At 40.3% G+C, this 21154-nt stretch overlaps 5 protein-coding genes across 5 annotated transcripts; all 5 read right to left on the bottom strand.

The window, feature by feature from the left end:
- Window positions 1–4976: 4976 nt before the first annotated feature.
- Window positions 4977–5918, bottom strand: LOC118283005 (olfactory receptor 1019-like). Its single transcript, XM_035604620.2, has one exon. It carries the CDS (start codon window positions 5916–5918, stop codon window positions 4977–4979), a length of 942 nt encoding a protein of 313 aa, XP_035460513.2.
- Window positions 5919–7721: 1803 nt separating this feature from the next.
- On the bottom strand, window positions 7722–9530 carry LOC118282609 (olfactory receptor 5F1-like). Its single transcript, XM_035603857.2, has one exon. The coding sequence runs from the start codon at window positions 9081–9083 to the stop codon at window positions 8121–8123; it is 963 nt and encodes a 320-aa protein (XP_035459750.2). The 5' UTR covers window positions 9084–9530; the 3' UTR covers window positions 7722–8120.
- Window positions 9531–13678: 4148 nt separating this feature from the next.
- On the bottom strand, window positions 13679–14674 carry LOC118283210 (olfactory receptor 6N1-like). Its single transcript, XM_035604961.2, has one exon. The coding sequence runs from the start codon at window positions 14624–14626 to the stop codon at window positions 13679–13681; it is 948 nt and encodes a 315-aa protein (XP_035460854.1). The 5' UTR covers window positions 14627–14674.
- Window positions 14675–16128: 1454 nt separating this feature from the next.
- LOC118283209 (olfactory receptor 6N1-like) lies at window positions 16129–18170 on the bottom strand. The gene has a single exon (XM_035604959.2). The coding sequence runs from the start codon at window positions 17103–17105 to the stop codon at window positions 16137–16139; it is 969 nt and encodes a 322-aa protein (XP_035460852.2). The 5' UTR covers window positions 17106–18170; the 3' UTR covers window positions 16129–16136.
- A 1927-nt stretch (window positions 18171–20097) lies between these two features.
- LOC118283006 (olfactory receptor 6N1-like) lies at window positions 20098–21045 on the bottom strand. Its single transcript, XM_035604621.2, has one exon. The coding sequence runs from the start codon at window positions 21043–21045 to the stop codon at window positions 20098–20100; it is 948 nt and encodes a 315-aa protein (XP_035460514.1).
- Between the last annotated feature and the right edge of the window lie 109 nt (window positions 21046–21154).

The following is a 21154-nucleotide window of genomic DNA, read 5'->3' as shown; positions in this document are numbered from 1 at the left end:
AGGTGGCAAAACGAATGGAGTCATACAAGAATATGCCATCCATTCCCCTTAGTGGCAGTCCGCTAGAGTGGTGGAAGGACAACAAAAACACCTTTCCTGTGCTTGCGTCTATGGCCCAAGCCTACCTTTCAATCCCTGCAACATCGGTGGCGAGTGAACGCGTTTTTTCAACTGCAGGTGAAATTGTTACCTCCAAAAGTTCTCTGCTGTCCCCTGAAAATGTGGATCATTTGATATTTCTCACCAAAAATATGCGCAATGCTAAGGATCAGGATGTGAAGTAAAGAGTAAGTTAGAGTTGATGTTTGTGGCCTTAAGCAGCGTCAAGGCTCTGTGACAGCTGGACCAGCGGTTAATTCTAACCATAGATGCTTTTTTCAGTATTTTGTTACCTTTACATAGTTTACACAAACCAAAGCTGTGTTCTAGCAGAGGTCTCTGCCAGCTTATGTTTTTAAGCCTATTCTATCTTTGTGGATAAGAGTTACTGATTTCCATCCACCGTATCAGCTTGCATATAGACAGCTATTATTTTATTTATTTAACTTGAAATTATTGTTTTACAGTAATTATTGATTTATGTTGTAATTATGACTCTTTTGTTGTTTTTTCATCTTCATGAGAATTTCAGTTACTGTGATCTCTTTGTTGTCTATTATTCAAAAGAGAACTCATTTTGTATTTTGAACAGCTGAAAATTTGATCAGTTCTGAATATTCATGCTTTTTCACTGAACTGTTATTATCGAATCTTGGTGTTATCGAATCGCAAACCTCATATCTTATAGCGAACCGAATCGTGAGATAACTGTATCATCCCATCTTTAAATGGAACTAAATGCACTTGTTCTACCCCTTATGTCCAAAATGTAAAACTGCCAGATTAGCAGCTGGTATAGTTTAGTGGGTTACGCTGCTTTATTTCGTACAGAAGGTCAAGGTTCTATTCTTGGTCATGACATGGCTATCCAGTGTGAGCCCTAAGGCAAGGCCCCTAATGCTACCTGCCTACGTAGGTCACCGAATATTGCAAATTGCTTAGACAAAAGTATGACCAAAGTAAATGTAATTAATTGTTCCTTTTTTTAACCTCATTAACTTTATGTTTTGGCGCTACAGCTCCATTGGCCCCCATTCTTTCTGGACTCACTTGGGAGTGCTCCCTACACAACCCGGAAGTTGGGAGTAGAAGTTAAAGTTCTCATTATATTAGAAACTCTCTGATAATACCCTGGGGCACTTGGAGAGTCCCACTCCCCACCATGTTGAAATGTTTTGTTGTATCCCAACATGATTTTCCCCTAACCCAGTGCGAAACTGACAAGAGAACAAGCACAAACATTGCAGGCGCTATTGGCAGGTGGGGTGATGGTGAACAAGTTGTCCAGCAGGTGAATGACGAATGGGAGTTTGTAGATGTAAGTCAAGATCCAACATAGTGTTTCGGACAAGGAGTCGTACATTTTTGGGCTTCTCTAGCACCCGAAGGTCAGACGAAAGGCAAAATAGTATGCGCTTTTCTAGAGGACACCGAAGAGGTGCCTATAGTTGGGGTGGATGGGGAGGACCTTGAAGGCGCTGATGGCCGTGTATTGCATGGAGAAGTCTGAGCTGGGAATGAGGTTGTTAATGTTGGGGACTGAGGATCCATGGTGCGCTGAGAGGTCTGTGATTGGGGGGTGGGCTGGAAAATGGACCAATCATCAATGTGTTACGGCCGGCGCCGACCCTTGCCCCCCATTTTGGTATGCATAAACCTTTTTGGCCTGTCAAGCAGGGTGCCCCTCCCACCTCTGGCCGGTGTCCTGGAGGATCCGGATTGGAGCGGCACCTGAAACGGTCCACCAATCACCAAGGAGCAATTTGTGGAGGAGGCTACAAAGCTCCCCACAGCTTGTCAGTCGGGGCGGCTGCGATTTCACTTGACCAGCGCGCCACTGTGTCTCTCGATTTCGTGAAACTGTGAAACGAGGCACGTGAAACTTGTCTGAGGACTGGCCCAGGTTTTAGTTAGCTATAGATCAGACCACTCACACCTTCAGAATCCCTTTGCTGTCCTTCATTAGGTGCAGGAGTGCTGCTCTTGACTGTGTTTTGTTTGATAGTAATTAAGGGGTTTAGTTTCCTTTTCTGTTAGTGGTAACAGGGACTCACTGTTATGAGTCCTCCTTTTGTTGGAGCTGTTTGTTTGATCTGAACAGCACGCACAGGCCCATTTTCAGTTCCAGTTTGTCTCTTTTATTCTGGTTTTGATAACAACCCCGTTTTCGTACTAATAAATAACTCATTTACCAAATACACCTGGTTTTATGTTGCTTCCCTTTCCCCCTACCGAGCCGCGTCGGAACAATGACTTTTCCACCTCTTCGTCCAGGAGTCTGTCTATGGTGTTGGGGTCGGAAGTTGCTGATTGCAGGTTGTGGCGTGTGCAGAGGTGTCCGGCAGGCCTTTTAACGCATGGGTGGAATCCGTGCGTGAAACCGTGTGTGAGGAAGTTAAAGAATCTACGATCCGGGTTGTTTTTTAAAGAGGTGGCTAGTGTGGTGATGTTGATAGGGGTGTTGGGGTACTTACAAGGGTTGAGTGTGGGGGAGGGAAGGGGGAAAAGCAGATGCAGTAGGAAGTGGAGGAGAGGATAATGGCCTACGGAACTGCTGAGGGTGTTAGGGGAAGCCTGAGTATTAGAATAGGCTTCCACAGAGGTGTGTGTGGGTGGGGGGCTGAAGCTGAAGGGAGAGGAGAGGCCAAAAGAGAAAAGGAAAGGATGCTCGCATGAAAGGATGCATGTGCTCAGGTGGTTTGTGACTTAGGGTGGACGAAATAGGGATGAGGCTGGTATGAGGGGGAAAGAGTTTGAGAAGGAGTGGATATGACCTGGCCCATGAGGTGGGCTGACGTGGAAGGCTGGACGTTGCCGGTTGGATGATGAGCTGTGACGTCATTGCCGTTGCTGCGTGGCTAGGTGAACCCGGAAGTGCTGTGGAGGGTTGCAGAGGCGTGATGGAAAAGATCTTGAATAACAGCGGTCCTCAGCTGACCGATGGTCCAGTCTGCTATATTTAGCGGTGAGGAATGGCTGGAGTGTGGCCGTGTTCGAGCTTGTGTCTTGGTTGCTCCGCCTGTTGTGCCAGGTCCTGGAATGAGCCGGGGACATTTGTCTGGCAGAGATGTCGCCAGTGGGTAATGGAACAGGGGAGCTGAAGTACTTTCTGTACGGAAATGTTCAGCGTTTGAGGCTTGGCCCTTGTTCCCGAACTTAGTTATAAAACTTCATAAAGAGAGAACACATTACAGCAAATTTGAAGTCGCTGCACTGGCTGCATGTCGCCTACAGAATTGCTTTTAAAATAATTTTATTGGTTTATAAAGCTCTTGATGGTCTTTGTCCTACATATTTATCAGATTTGCTTTCATCCTATGAACCCTCCAGACCCCTCAGGTCTTCTGGTAGTGGACTTTTTATTGTATTCCTACTTAGAAGAACCATTGGTGATGCATATTTTCATTATTATTTTTATTATTATTGTTCCATGTCTCAGGAGCAGCTTCCCTGAAGACCTGAGGGCAGCACAGAATGTGGATATTTACCATTTATATTGTTTTTATATTGTCTGTATTCTGTAAAGTACTTTACATTGCTTGTATTAAAAAAAGCACCATAGAAATAAAGTCTTGTTGATTGATCTATCGTAGAATTACTGTTAAACTGTTTGGTTGTGGTACATATGTGCTTGCAGGGAGCATTAGGCTCCACAGGTTTAGTCTGAAACTTCCTCCAGGCATTCCGGAGAAATCTGCTTCATGATGCAAAAAAATGCATTTTGTGAAGTCACAGTGACATTGACCTTTGCGCACCGAATTCTAATCAGTTCATCTTTTAGAATGAAAGATGTGAACATTAGTGCCAAATTGTAGATGTTCCTGAGGTATTGATTTATTGCAATTAAATGCTTTGCAATTTGAATGTGCGTTTATTTCATATATGTTCTACTAAAGTACCACAGAGCTTCTTTTCACATCCGCCAGTTTACAGTTTCTGACCTGCCTAATCTTAATTCATTGACTAGTCAATGTTCCTCAATTTCTTATAGAAGTGCACAAGTTCAAATTTATTATATTCCTGAAACATTCCGATCGCAGCAGTAATGAAGTTTTTGGTTGCACTGGTTCTAGTTAGAATTGTAATGCCTGAGCCCTAAAACTTTATGAAATATTGAGTATTTAACAATTTATGATAATTTAACATTTACAAATATTTGCTTATCATAATATTTGTCTGGGTTTTCCTCTCAAAAAACATTGCACTATCACATAACAACTGAACAGAGAAAGAGAACATTTGTTATTAACTGTTGATAAGATACATGCAATTTAAAAATGACAAGATTATTCACTGCACAGCTGTGATCTTCTACAATAGCAATATTTTCCGTGTTAAACAGTTTCAATAACTTACAGACAAATGTTTCTGAACAGATCTACTTTCCACTTCATTTCCATTTAAAGTTACAAGCCAGGTATCTTTAGGTTGAACGCAAATTCAGTGTTTTGTATTTTGTGCAAGTGCAGATGCTTAGCAGCAAAGGTGTCACCAATATCAGACTATAACATTTTACAATTATACAAAATTCTAAATGACAGTGTAAACAGCATTAATATAAATTAATATTTATCTTAAAGTATTTGCTTTTGATACATTTCCTGAGATGCACACACAATTTCTCAACAATTAATCACAATATATTTGACTAGACCATCAGATGAATGGAAATCATGTAAATATGCAAAAATAAAGAGCTAATAGTTAGTATAGCAGTATAGCTATTGTTAATGTCATTATTTTGGAGTAGTGCCAAATTTGAAAAAGCATATGATTCATAACCCTAGTCTATACACATTAATGCAAATGCAAAAAATTAAACATTCTTCTGAAAAGACTTTCATTAAAGACTGACAAATTAATGGTTGATAAATCGGCTAAAATTTTTTAACTGCTTTAAAAGTAATAACATCAAAAAATCTGTTCCGAATTTTGGTCAATTTGAAACCATAAATAAGAGGATTCATAAGGGGAGGTATGATGAGAAATTCTATTGCTAGAAAGTTTTTAAGTGACTGAGGTAGATTTTTTAAACCAAATCGCATATTCATAACATCAAAAAGAATAGTCAAAAGAAAAGTGATCAAGGAGAGTAAATGTGGCACACATGTTTGCATGAACTTTGCCCTGTTTTCTATAGAACTCACACATGTTTTAAGAAGACATATGTAAGACCACACAATAAAAAAACCATGAAATACATAAATCAGTATTGTAATATATGCAACTATGCTGTTAACAATAGTTTCAGCCGGGAAACAAGCAAGTGTAACAATAATCCAATTCGCACAAAAGAGTCTGGCAATATATGGGCTGCATAACTTCAGTCTTGATGTTAGAGAAATATTTATGCCCATAATGCAGAAAGGTGTTAACCAAGAGAAACACACTAACCAAATTAGTTTTTTCTTTGACATGACAGAGTGGTACTGTAGCGGTCGACATATAGCCACATATCTGTCATATGCCATTACTGCAAGGATAGAGAGATCACTGCAGGCATAAGAGTACATTACTAGACCCTGGACAAGGCAACCAGAGTAAGAAATGACATGAACAGGAGAGAGCAGATCCCACAGAAATTTGGGGAAGAAACCTGTCGTCCCATAAAGTCCATTAATGCAAAAAGTGCATAGCAGAATATACATTGGTTCATGGAGATTTTTATCCAATATGATGGTGAGAATAAGAGAAATATTTACCAGCAGAATTACACAATAACACAGTAACGTGAGAGAGAAGAGAATCAATCTGTGGTTAATTTTGTCATTTAAACCTGAAAGGTAAAACATTGTTATTACAGAAACATTATCCATCATGGGTAGAAAACCTTTTTTTTGTCCTTGTGTAGTGTACCTCCATGTTGAAGACAGTGTATGTACCCTCGTCCCACTGTTATTAGTATCTTGTCTGAAGACAGGAGTGTACAAACTGGGAATTGAAACCAACCAATCAGTTGTCTGAAAGTGCTTTCATCATTAAGCTTCAATCTGTAAGCATCACTTTTTACAAAATAAACAAAGATTATTGTCAGAGGTCATCTCCAGGAGAGCTTGTCCACTTCAGATTAAATAATCCCTTTGCTTAAATAAATCACGATGTAGTCCTCAGTGAATTGAAGTGAATGGAGCTACACGGCTAAAATAATTATTTGCACCTGTCTGCGTGTGGTCGGTGGCACTTTTCACACGTCATGTTGGTTAGGACTAAACGGAGTCCAATGGTCTAAGAAAAATTAATGTCAAATGACCATCTAAAGGGGACCAAGAAGATTGTCATGTTTGACACCTAAAAATAAATCTGGCTAATGTAGTAGCCAGTAACTCGTTACGGTGGTAATGCTCCATTGGCCCCCATTCATTCTGGACTAACTTGGGAGTGCTCCCGTCACAACCTGGAAGTTGGGAGTAGTAGTTAAAAGTCCTCATTATATTAGAAAAAACTCTCTGATAATACCCTGGGGCATTATCCCACTCCCCACCATGTTTAAATGTTTTGTTGTATTGAAACATGACTTCTGCCTGAACCCAGAGCAAAACTGACAAGAGCAAAAGCACAAACATCGCAGGAGCTATTGACAGGTTTCTGAGCTTCACCATCTGTGTACACATGCAGGGAGTAGGTATCATCCCCAAATGAATGAGTGCTTTTGAGGAGATTGACATGATAATTTGTTTTTGTGCCTAAAATTGGGTGTATCTCAAAAATAATGGGCAGAAAATTATCATTATTTCGCATGTTAACATCCATGTAAGCTCAGAAAACATAAAAAGCTGTTAGTTTTTACCATCTTCTCACAACTTTGGATTTTATGAAGTCTATAGTATTTCACAGAAACTGCCGGCATAAACAGGAATTTCAATGCCACAGAACTCCCATGGTTACTGATTCATGCAAGTTCTGTTTAAGATAGAGAAGCAGACTGATTGAAAGAAAGAACATATTACAGCAAATTTGAAGTCTCTGCACTGGCTACATGTCGCCACAGAATTGAATTAAAATTATTGTATTGGTTTATAAATCTCTTGATGGTCTTTGTCCTACATATCTTTTTTGATTTGCTTTTATCCTATGAACCCTCCAGATCTATCGTAGAATTACTGGTAAACTGTTTGGCTATGGTAGATATGTGCTTGCAGGGGGTATTAGGCTCCACAGGTTTAGTTACTTTATTGTAATTAAATGGTTTGCAATTTTAAAGTCCTTTTATTTCATATATCTTCTAATGAACTTCCCCAGAGTTTATTTTCACATGGTGCAGTCACCCTCTTGTTGGCAGTTTGTGTGACCTGCTTAATCTTAATGCATTGACTTGTCAATTTTCTTCAATTTGTTATAGAAGTACAAAAGTTGATATTCCTGAAACTTTCAGAATTATGAATTATTAATGAATTATTGTTAAAATGAACTTGCAATTAAATTCTTAAGAAGTGTAGGAAATGCATAGAAAATATAAAGAGGAATGAAAAGCATTAACATATCTGAGAGATTATGTGTAATTATGGATCAACACCCTTGTTGCAGGGAAACAGCCCAGCCCTCATATGAATATGATGAATCTTAGGAAAATAATTGCAAACAAAGTTTTTTGTTGTAGTTCATTTATTGGATAGTATGTGCATTTAACTACATAAGATCATGCATGTTACAGTAAGCAGGCTTTTATTCAGTATGAAACCATCAATGATCATTTCACAATTATTTGCTTCAGATTTCATCATCAGATTTCTTTTGGTTTTCTGTACCAAAAGTTTTTTGCACCATCACATAACAAGTGAACACAGAGTAACATTTGTTATTAACTGTTGATAAGATACATGCAATTTAAAATGAAAAGATGAGTCACTGCAAAGCTGTGATCTTCTGCATTGACCATAATCTCCCTGTCTAACAGTTTCAACTAACATTCATTTACAGGAAAATGTTTCTGAACAGATATACTTTCCACTTCATAGCCATTTAGATACAGGCCAACATGATACAATGAATTGTTGTTCAGCATTAATATCTCAGTTTGAGAGCTAACTTTTAATGCGAAAATTATTACGTTGACACTTTGCATCTGTCCTTTTCATTAAAACTAAATTCATAATTTTGTTGCGAATTTTGGTAAGTTTGAATCCATATACAAATGGATTCACAGCTGGAGGGATCAGTAGAAATTCCATTGCCATAAAATTATTGAGATGTTGAGATACATTCTGAGACCCAAATCTCATGTACAATACATCAAAAAGGACAGTTATGGAGTAAGTGATAAGAGAGATTAAATGTGGCAAGCATGTCTGCGTAAACTTTCCCCAGTTTTCTGTGTACACCAGGCATGTTCTTATCAGATACACGTAAGACCATAAAATAAGCAAAAAATGTCCAAAATAAAACAAAATATTAAAATATGCAACTCCTGTGTTAGCTTTCGGTGGTGAGCAAGTAAGAGTTACTACCATCCAGTTAACACAATAGATTCTCTTTATGTGTGAGCCACATAACCTTGATCCTAATAATGTTGCTGTGTTCATAAACATGCAATAAAGAGGTAAGAGCCAGGACAAAAACACAAAGATGGTGACTCTCTGTTTTGTCATAAATGAATGATAGACTAGAGGTTGACAAATGGCCACATATCTGTCATATGCCATCAGGGTTAAGATAGAAAAATCACTGCAAACCGATGAGTGTATTACAAAACCCTGTAGCATGCATCCAGCATAAGAAATGATGTGAGATGACAGAAGGTCCAGAAGGAATTTTGGGTAAAAGCCAATAGTTCCATACAAAGCATTGATGCATAGATTACACAAGTAGATATACATTGGCTCATGAAGGTTTTTATCCTGAATAATGACAACAATAATAGTAACGTTTCCCAAAACAATGATTAAGTACCATAGTAAAGTTAGCAAGAAGAGGATAATTTTGTGCTCCAATGTAAAATCTAAACCTGAAAGAGTCAACAGTGTAACAGCTGTAGCATTTTCCATCATCTGTAAAATATATCACAATTTAAAACACAAGCTTAACCCCTTTCACTGCATAGATTTACCAATGGAACTAGTTACCAAAGTACTGGAGCGAAGAACGTCTCTGTGTGAGCATGTGAAATGAGTGACTCTAGTGACTTCTCCTTACATTTAAAGCTTTGTCTCAAGTGCATTGGGATTCAACCAGGCCAATCGCTAAGATGTTACAGCTTTTGTAGGAGGGACCAAAGAATCAACAATTAAATGACAATAAATATACAAATGAATCTAATAATAACATAAAAAATCATCGGATACGTCCAATTAAAATGAATAAATCAAATAAATAATAATAATACTGTCACAGCACCGTGGTGATTATCTGCAATAACATTTACATTCATGTTAAACAATGTACAAACAATATAGCGTAAAAGGAGAAAATGTTAATGAGAAAATATTTTAAGGGAGCTTTTCAAGAAACCCAGTTATGCTTTACACAATATACAATAAATAATAATAAAAAACACAATTAAAGCCTTCCGGGTACATTAACCCAAACATTAACAGGTTTCTAAAAGTGTTGTTTAAGAGTTTTCAGTTATGTCTTCAACACAGAAAGATAGGATGTAGCTATGGAGAAATAAGGGGCCAGTTGGTCTCCGTGGAGCACCATTTTTCTGCCTTTGCCCGGAAACTGCACACGGAAGACCATCTCCCCCAACCTCTCCAATCTCTCTCCACTTTGCAAAGCCCTATCCATGCGCCGTCTAGCTTTGGGCAATGCCCTTTTTTCTCTGTAGACCCAGACCATCTCTCCCGCTGCAAAGCTTCTCCCTCGCATCCGCACATCATAGTTCCTCTTCTGACTCCAGCCAGACTGCTGCAGCTGTTCTTGGGCAAAAGTGTGGGCGGACTCCAGGCCTTCCTGGAGTTTCTGGGCATACACCGGTCCCGGGGGACTGTGCACGGAGTTTGGATCCCTCCCAAACGCCAACTCTACCGTAGTTCGTAGCTCTGTCCTCAGCATGAGCAGGGCGGGTGTGCAGGCCGTGCTCTCCTGGACAGCCGAGCGGCAAGCCATAAGCACCAGGGGTAGATGCTGTCCCAATCGCCTTGGTGCTTCGACGTGAGGATGGCTAGCTGCTGACCTAAGGTGCAATGGAATCTCTCCACCAAGCCATCACTCTGGGGCCGCAAGGGAGTGGTGCGGGTTTTGTGAATGCCCAGGCGCACACACTTGGAGGAGAACACCTTAGACTCAAAGTTCCTCCCATGCTCGCTGTGTAAGGTCTCTGGTACTCCAAAATGGCTGAACATACCTCTCTGCCTCCTGGTCTGGCAGGGCATAGGCCTCCGGCCATTTGGTAAAATAGTCGATGGCGGAGAGGACATAGCTATTCCCCTTATCTGCGTGGGGAAGAGGACCCACCACGTCCACTGCCACCTTTTCCATGGGGGCTCTGGCCAGCGACTGTTGGAGAAGAGCATGGGACATTCAGGGGGGCCTTTACATGCTTTACAAAGGTCACAGCGGCGACAGAACCCCTCTACATCTCTCCGGCACCAGCCCCAGTAAAATGGGGGAGGCCAGCTAATCGCCAGCCGCCCGTCTGACAGGTCGATGCTGCCTGCAGCAGGTTTAGGACAGCCTCCACGCAGGCCTCCTGACGAGCCAGAGGAAGGCTGCGTCCGCGGCACTTGATGGGACGCGTTTCTCCCGTATCGATCTCATGCTTCACCAGAGGCGTCAGTCCCACCACCTCATCCTTTAGGGCAAAGCTTTCTAGAAACTCAACAGTTACCACAGCTTATCTTGCTGTTGGGGGGACAAGCCACCAGAGTTTGGCCTCCATATCTCTCTTAAAGCCGGCAGAACTCCCTCCCTCTCCTTCTGTGGCCCGCCGGACAGGGCGGGGGCTGCGAGGTTGGGGGAAGGGAAGAAGCCAGGGAGACCGCCATGTGTGGCAGTGTCAGCTGGTGGGGCTTCGGTGGAGGGGGCCCTCTCTACTGCCTCTACTGTACTGACAGCCGGCATGAACGGTTTTGGCGCCGGCAGGGTGGGGGTTTTGAGGGGTCCTATCGCAACCACTGGTCCCCCGGGGAAGTTCAACATGCCTCGTCTAAAGTCCAACTGGCAGCCAGTGGCCTTAAGAAAGTCCAAACCCAGAATACAGGGGTCCTGCACCGCCGCTATCCACGCGGGATGCCGCACTGCTCACCCCCCCACAGTCGCATTCAACATGCCTTTACCTTTCAAAGGTGATAGCTCCCCTGTGACTGATTGCAGGTGCGCCATTGTGGGCTCTAGTTCGGTCCCGCTTTGCAGCATGTCGTCCCTCACCAAGGTTACAGTCGACCCTGAGTCCAGCAGAGCTGTGCAGGGCACATCTTCCACTGTGACAGGGACATTGCATGAGTCACCGCACGTCAAGCTGCCACCACAGGACCCTGTAATGTGTTGTCCTCGACTTTAGATGAACGTGATGTTAGGCACCCCCGATGGTGCTGTTGTGCCTCCCATGACCTGGGCATGGACGAATAAAAAACAAAGTGGGGTTGGGGCGTATGGTTGAGGTCCACATATCCCCCTCTATGCAGACCCTGGGTCGTTTCCCTAGGCCTGGCTTGCTTTGGGGCACTCTCTGACCAAATGCCCGGGTTGGGCACACCCCAAGCAGACTCTGGTTGCCTGGCAGGGCTGGCATGAGGCTAGCCAACCGTCTAAATCACTGACGATGCTGGGCTAGCTCCGACTTTACTGACGATTCCCGTCCGAAGTCACTTCTCGGCTTTTATTATGTCTACCTTGGGACTAAAGAACTGTAGCGTCACTTTACAGGCAATACACAGCATCACACTAGAAGCACTAACTGACGGCCAGGGTCGCTACAATATATTTACCAATGATTGAACCATTTTGTATCTTTTTTTCTTTCTTTTTTTTTTTTTTTACAATTTTCACTTTGTGAGATGATGAAAAGAGCACAGTAAACAGCTTGATAAGCTTACTATGACTCAACTCATCATTTTAAGAAGGAGTTTAGGTAGTTGGATATCTGCAGTTGCTACACTGTGGTTGAGAGAATTGGACTTTTATGGAAATGATGAACGTTTTTATGAATCATAGGTGCGGAAGGAGTAATCCAACTAGCCGGCTCTCGGGGGGAGGGGGAGGCGGAACGTGTGATGTCCCTGTATGGTGAGAAAAGGGGAGACGAATTCAACTGCGGTGAGCTCCTTTAAGTGTGAAGAATGTGTCGCTTAGCTCGCTTGAGTTTGATTGGGCCGAAAATCGTTTGCAATGAGAAGCTGTATCCGTCCTGCGGTGCTTTATTGGTTTTACTGTCTAACCACATATTTACACGTGAAGTCACTTCCTCTCCATTCACATTACACACAGCTCTACAGCTCAAACCACTTCTTGTTCTCTGAACCTTTCAACATAATGCCAACCTCACCAAGGCTTGCCCGTTACCATACGGACCTCGATATAGACCACATATTTTATATAAATAAACAAACGTAAATGACTATTTCTCTCTCAACTTACCACGTCCGTAATCACTTTCCAGAGGCGTTCATGGTCTCAATCAAACAAGTCGCTGTCTGAAGGATTGGGGAGAAGTTTGTGGTCGGTGGCGTACGGTAAGCGCGTTGCACGTCTGTCACTGTTCATGTAAGAATGAGTCCGAGGGGGAGGAAACAGAACGGGTGAGCTTTTATATTTTCTGAGCGGAAATTAGATATGTGTGGGGCATGGTCCTGTTCCTGAACCTAGTTATAAAACTTAATTAACTGTATTAGCTGTGTTTAGTATTGTGTAAACGTTTTATTTTTCTCTCCTTTCAGGTGCTCCAGGGTTATTAGTCTTATTTTAAATAAATATTATTATGAACTGAAAGCACGTCTCTTGCTCTCCTTGAACCTTTATTTCTGTTGTGTCAACATGTGTGAAGTTGAGGCCCATAATGGCCCAAAGGTCTATATAGAGACATCATATCTGTCCTGCATACGGTGCTGGGTCACACTTACTTATACTGTGTTAAAACCTTCTGGGCATGTGATACAGCAGATTCAAAACTTTGCAATTAATTAAATCATAGTTTCAATTCAAACTTACACAAGTTATTATGTCTTCTATTATTTACAAAATGCTTGCTTTGCTCCCTTGTACATTACTTACTAACATGCACCTAATGGTGCTATCTATATACATGCAAAAGTTACGGGGAAAAATGTGGAGTATGTTTGATTACAATTTGTAACCTTTTCTGAAAATAATTATCTATCTGAATACTTACAGATAACATATATAATCATAGAACACAACCAAGCATCCAAGACATAGTCTAAAACCTGCTCATTAATTTGAAATGTTATTTCTTCTTGTTTCTTTCCACAATAACAATAATAGATTACTACATTATTTTTACTTAATTACTGTTACTTTTGTAATGTTTATTTCAAATGTTCATTGTGTAATCAATGCAACATGTATTTTCTCATTGAGAATCTTCCAGACAGGTCTTTGTAAAAGAATTCGTAAGGTAATGATGAAAGAACACAGAAATCAGCATAGGAAACATCAGCACTGGGAATTTAATTTACTCTTGTTTTTAACAATTGGTTTGTTTGTCATGTTTTGAGCATGATAACATTCTTAATATAACTTTTCTAATTTTTGGTAATTTCAGGCCATACACAAGAGGATTCAGAATGGGGGGAATCACAACAAACTCCATTGACAGGGTTACACCTAGAAAAGGATTCACCTCTTCAAGATTAATTCTGCTGAGGGCAATGTCACAAAACACAGCAATGGAATAATTGATAAATGTAACGATGTGTGGCAGACAGCTTCGTACGACTTTGCGCTTAAACTCTGAGGAGCGTTTTCTACACAACAGAAATATCCGTACATATGTATACAGGACAAAAGCCAGGGGCAGAAAGACTGTGCTTGTGGTCACAAGCATTCCAATAAGATTATTGAGCACAGTAGGGACACATGACAGTTTTACAACAGGCCAGTTTGCACAGAACACCTTTGGTATCTTATTGCCACACAAGGGAAGTCTGGAGGACAGATAAACACAGACGGCAACAGACACAGCTGGATAGATGCATGCTAGGATGACCAACTTACACACCATCTTCAAGGTCATTTTGTTGTGGTAATGTAAAGGTTGACATACAGCAACATACCGATCATATGCCATAATGCCCAAAATGGTGAGTTCATAGGATGCGTATGTGTAAATGATGTAGATCTGACTGAAACATGCCGATCGTGAGATCAAATGAGTATCTGACAGAAGGTCTCTGAAAAATCTGATGAAGAAGCCAGCAGAGCCGTATATAGAGTTGATGGAGAGACACATAATGAAAATATACATGGGCTCATGTAATTGTTTCTCTTGTGATATTGCCAGTATTATGACAAGATTAGCTGAGACAATAAAAGCATACAACAGGAAACACAAGACGAATGTCGGGTAGCGGTATTTGCCCAAGTTCATGAAGATAGTGAGGTTAAAATAAGGGGGATAAGTATTGTTGTCCATTTACCTCATACACATTACTGGAGAAGGTTTGGTGAATTAAGTCAAATCTACAGTTGGATCCTGTCAAAAGATACAGCGCAGCTTTCCCTTCTTGTTACCTGTTCAGTCGCTGGTCAGTTCTGGCATTAATTGACGCAGGTACTTGTGTTGAATAAGAGCACTGAACTAAATGAGAGATTTCCACAGTGACTATAATATTGTATCATACTATCAGGAATAAATCTAGACTAGAGGTTGACAAACGGCCACATGTTTGTCATATACCATCAGGGCTAAGACAGAAAAAATCACTACAAGACTGATGACTGTATTACAAAACCCTGTAGTATGCATTCATCATTAAAAATGACATGAGATGACAAAAGACCCAAAAGGAATTGGGGTTAAAAACAATAGTAGCGTACAATGAATTGATGCATAAATTACAGATTAGGATTTGAAATGACAATTATTATGAACAAAATTTGAGAAAGAAGGTTAAATCTGAATAGACTCAGTTATTAACATTTTAGACATCACTGCTCCCATATGATCCTCATTCTGGCTGTGTGTGGTCTGTGGCATGGCATCTAACCACTGTGGTTTTGCTAGAGCAGCAAAGTCCCTTTATCTTGTCAAACATACTGCAATTACATCATCCCGATCACCACTCCATGGGGAAACAAAACAGAACTTTGCCCTGACATGAACATTAAATTATTGCAATGATGAAAAAAACTTTTACTAATCATGATAGTAACTACTTACAAGATAAATTACTCTTTAACACACATCTGCAAAGATTTCCAACCAACTTCACTTGCGATGATGGTGATGGTGATGAAGCCTGGTCAATTTTAGCCTTAACTACAATCATGAGTTTTATCAAAAACATGTTGTTGGCAGAAGTTACTTCAGAGACCAAGAACGGAGCAAAACCATTAAACATGGTTGGTGGATGATAACAACGTTTTTATTTCATAAATCTAATTATCAAAGCATTTTAAACACTTTGGCATTATCAACACTACTACTATGTAATCCTTATTGTTACTTATAATGCATGTAAACCTTCTGTGCATGTAATACATAAGAATTAAAACTTTGTAATTCATTAATTAATTGTTTCAATTGCATTTGACACAAGTTATTATTTCCTCTATTATTTACAATATTCACACCGACTCACTTTGCTCTTTTGTACAATCCAATTATTACTGACATGCAACTAATGGTGCAATCTACACATGCAAAGGTGATGAGATAAAAAAATGTGGATTACGTTTAATTATAATATGTAAATATTCCTTACCAGAAATAAATTATCTTATGAATACTTCTAGAAAAAAATACATGATCATAAGAGACAACCAAGCATCCAAGACATATTTCAAAACCTGCTCATTAATTTGAAATGTCATTTCATCTTGTTTCTTTCCACAATAACATGTATGTTTATTAACTTAAAATAATTGCTGGTCATTTTTACTCAATCATCACTATTTTAGACTATTTAAAAAGGACCTTTATGCTATGTTAATGTGTTAATGTTGTTTTTAACGATTGGTTTGTCATGTATTGAGCATGATAACATTCTTAATATAACTTTTCTAATTTCTGGTAACTTCAGGCCATACACAAGAGGATTCAGAATGGGGGGAATCACAACAAACTCCACTGACAGGGTTATGCCTAGAAATGGATTCACCACTTCAAGATTAATTCTGCTGAGGGCAACGTCACAAAACAAAGTAATGGAATAATTGACGAATGTAACGATGTGTGGCAGACAGCTTTGCACCACTTTGCTCTTGAACTCTGAGGAGCGTTTTCTACACAACAGAAATATCCGTACATATGTATACAGGACAAAAGCCAGGGGCAGAAAGACTGTGCTTATGGTCACAAGCATTCCAATAAGATTATTGAGCACAGTAGGGACACATGACAGTTTTACAACAGGCCAGTTTGCACAGAACACCTTTGGTATCTTATTGCCACACAAGGGAAGTCTGGAGGACAGATAAACACAGACAGCATCAGAGACGGCTGGATAGATGCATGCTAGGACCACCAACTTACACACCATCTTCAAGGTCATTTTGTTGTGGTAATGTAAAGGTTGACATACAGCAACATACCGATCATATGCCATAATGCCCAAAATGGTGAGTTCATAGGATGCGTATGTGTAAATGATGTAGATCTGACTGAAACATGCCGATCGTGAGATCAAATGAGTATCAGAAAGAAGGTCTCTGAAAAATCTGATGAAGAAGCCAGCAGAGCCGTACAAAGAGTTGATAGAGAGACACATAATGAAAATATACATGGGCTCATGTAATTTTTTCTCTTGTGATATTGCCAGTATTATGACAAGATTAGCTGAGACAATAAAAGCATACAACAGGAAACACAAGACGAATGTCGGGTAGCGGTATTTGCCCAAGTTCATGAAGATAGTGAGGTTAAAATAAGGGGGATGAGTATTGTTTTCCATTTACCTCATACACATTACTGGAGGAGGTTTGTTGAATTAAATCAAATCTACAGTTGGATCCTGTCAAAAGATACAGCGCAGCTTTCCCTTCTTGTTACCTGTTCAGTCGCTGGTCGGTTCTGGCATTAATTGACGCAGGTACTTGTGTTGAATGTTGAAGAGCACTGAACTAAATGAGAGATTTCCACAGTGACGATAATATTGTATCATACTATCAGGAAGAAATCTAGACTAGAGGTTGACAAATGGCCACATGTTTGTCATATGCCATCAGGGCTAAGACAGAAAAAATCACTACAAGACTGATGACTGTATTACAAAACCCTGTAGTATGCATTCATCATTAAAAATGACATGAGATGACAGAAGACCCAAAAGGAATTGGGGTTAAAAACAATAGTAGCGTACAATGAATTGATGCATAAATTACAGATTAGGATTCGTAATGATCCCTAATATCAACACAAATTGAGAAAGAAGGTTAAATCCGAATAGACTCAGTTATTTACATCTGCGGCATCACTACTCCCATATGATCCTCATTCTGGCTGTGTGTGGTCTGTGGCATGGCATCTAACCAATGTGGTTTCGCCAAAGCAGCAAAGTCTCTTTATCTTGTCAAACATACTGCAATTACATCATCCCAGTCACCACTCCATGGGGAAACTAGACAGGAAAGTTTCAGTTGCACACAAACACAACTTTGGTATTCACTTTGCCCTGACATGAACTTAAAGATGCAAAAATGAAAAACTTTTACTAATCATAATAATGACTGCTTAGAATGTAAACTACTGTAGCATTCACTTACAATGACCACACCTCTAAGTTAGGAATAGCACTGTTTATTACTTATTTGAATATAAAAAATATTGAATGTATATAAAAAAAGGGGGAGGGAGGGATTAAGGGATGTAGGGTGAGGGTTAGGGGGTCAGGGATTGGTGGGTAAGGGATGGATGATAAACTTGTGTGGTGGCGAGACTGAAAGGAAGCAGGTGTGTGAGACTCTGGATGGAGCCGTCGTCTACTCAATCTTCTAGGTGTTTCAGGATTTGCCCCCATGGTTCCTGCAGTGAAATGAGAGAGAGAAGGGAGAAAGGTAGGACGAGAATAAGGAATATGGGGTGGAGGGATGTGAGAACTGAGTCAAAGACGGAGGAAACGGATATAACAACAATAATAATAATTACAGCTGCAAGCAGCAATATGAGGCCCTCGCATACAAAAAAAAATATATATAAATATTTAAACTCGAGTGACTGAAGCAGCTAACGCAAATTTCCCGCTACTTGCGCCATTTGTGTAGCCTGACGTCAGTGGCATGAAATTTGCACCTAGTCTTGCATTTTGACTTAATCTCTTGCCGCGAATAACTTTAGTCGTGTCCGGTTTGAACACACCATTAGATTTAGAAAAATGCCTGAAATATGACTCTGGGGATATTCTGGATCTGAGTAGGATCTGGTGAAAGTGATGAACCAGAAACAACTGGCCACTTTGCCTGACTCTGAGACTAACAGTGGGTCAGGGGGTGACGTTAGACTGGCTGATCTCGAGTTGAAGTAATCACAGATGGTATCGTATGTACTTATGTACGAGTTCAGTCAGAAAAGGTAAATGGGTTGAGGGGGAGCGGACTGATTGGTCTTGTTGTGTTTAGGGTAAAAGATGAGAGTATCAAGGGAATGATTGGAAATGTCAGGGATGGTCATGTCGGGACAGATGGAATTCAAGGGTCAGAGTAGTTAGCTCTGTGCAGCTGAGGAAACCAATGAATGTCCGGAGGAACATTGAGTCTAAGGTTTTGTCTATAAGTGGGGTCAGGTAGCCGGAGTGTTCTGATGCAGTGTGTGAGGAGGTCGGAGGTCAGTGGTGAGCATTTTGGCCCTGCATGTAGCTCGGCTCTACTGAAACCTTTGAGAAGCATGCTGATGTGCAAGTTGTCGTGGAATTTTGTCTATCCTCCCCTGAGAAGTGTCTCTCGGGGTGTCATAGTCGCGGGGAGATGACGACATTACCCTGAACTAAATACACTACAGAGACCGGGAACAGGCAGATTGTCTTGGGGCGCCATACACTGACCACCTTGTTGATCTGTGTAAACGAACCAGAAATTTCCTTGATATGCTGTCTGTTGAGCTCTTATAATAAATACTTCTGCTTCAGACACCCACGGTTTCCGTCTCCCTGAATCAGCTTCCACTCCATCAGTTATTCCTTTTCACAAGTGGGACATAGCTGGACAGTCTAAACATCCATTCCATCTGTTTAATGACAACATGATGTCTAAGAGTTAAATACACCACGCTGACCGGGATATGGAGACTTTTTTGGGACATCATACACTGACACTTTTTGGATCTTTGTACGAACCAGAAATCCCCTCAATATTGAGCTCCTTATATTAAATATATTCTGCTTAAGACAACTACGGTTCCTGTTTTCCTGATTCAACTGCATCAATTTTTCCATATTACCTTGTATATTAAAATTATTTCTGACATGCAACTAATTGTAATAAATACACATGCAAAAGTTAAGGGAGAAAAATGTGGTGTGTTTAATAAGAAAATGTAAATATACCATACGTGAGATAAATTATCTCATGAATACTTACAGATACGATACTGTATATGATCATGAAAGACAACCAAGAATTCAAAACATATTCAAAGACCTGCTGATTCATTTTCCATCCACAATAACAATAAATATATACAATACTGCTGATTATTTTTTACTCAATTATCACTGTTTAGGACTGTTTCAAAATGACCATTATCCAATCATTGCTTCATATTTTTTCCTTTTCCAATTTTTTATTGATCAACAGAAAAAGAATCTTGATATCAATCTCAACAAACAGACTGAATTAGTTTGTATTTGAGTGCTTTATAAAGACATAATGTTCCAGGCAGGTCCAGGCAAGTTAATAAGGTGTAAAAACATTATCGGTCACATCAGCACTGGGATATTATGTTACTCGTTTTTAACGATTAGTTTGTTTGTCATTTTTTGAGCATGATAACATTCTGATTATAACTTTTCTAATTTCTGGTAACTTCAGGCCATAAACAAGAGGATTCAGAATGGGAGGAATCACAACAAACTCCAGAGATAGAGTTACACCTAGAAATGGATTCAGCTCCTCAAGATCAATTCTGCTGAGGGCAATGTCACAAAACACAGTAATGGAAAAATTGACAAATGTAATGATGTGGGGCAAACAGCTTCGCACGACTTTGCTCTTGAACTCTGAGGAGCGTTTTCTACACAACAGAAATATCCGTACATATGTATACAGGAAAAAAATCAGGGGCAGAAAGACCGTGCTTGTGGTAAAAAGCATGCCGATAAGGTTATTAAGCACAGTAGGGACACATGACAGTTTAACGATAGGCCAGTTTGCGCAGAACACCTTTGGTATCTTATTGCAACACAAAGGAAGTCTGGAGGACAGATAAACACAGACGGCAACAGAGAAAACTGGATAGATGCATGCCAAGACGATCAACCTAGACACCAACTTCAAGGTTATTTTGTTGTAGTAATGTAAAGGTTGACATACAGCAACATACCGATCATATGCCATAATGCCCAAAATGGTGAACTCATAGGATGCGTATGTGTAAATGATGTAGATCTGACTGAAACATGCCGATCGTGAGATCAAATGAGTATCAGAAAGAAGGTCTCTGAAAAATCTGATGAAGAAGCCAGCAGAGCCGTACAAAGAGTTGATAGAGAGACACATAATAAAAATATACATGGGCTCATGTAATTTTTTCTCTTGTGATATTGCCAGTATTATGACAAGATTAGCTGAGACAATAAAAGCATACAACAGGAAACACAAGACGAATGTCGGGTAGCGGTATTTGCCCAAGTTCACAAACATAGTGAATTTAAAATAAGGGGGATAAGTATTGTTTTCCATTTACCTCATACACATTACTACAGAAGGTTTGGTGAACTAAGTCAACTCTACAGTGGGCTCCTGTCAAAAGATACAGCGCAGCTTTCCCTTCTTGTTACCTGTTCAGTCG

This window comes from Scophthalmus maximus, chromosome 14 (assembly GCF_022379125.1).
Source record: "Scophthalmus maximus strain ysfricsl-2021 chromosome 14, ASM2237912v1, whole genome shotgun sequence".
Lineage (NCBI taxonomy): Eukaryota > Metazoa > Chordata > Actinopteri > Pleuronectiformes > Scophthalmidae > Scophthalmus > Scophthalmus maximus.
Note: the sequence above shows the minus strand (reverse complement) of the source record. Positions and strands in the feature narration are given on the sequence as shown.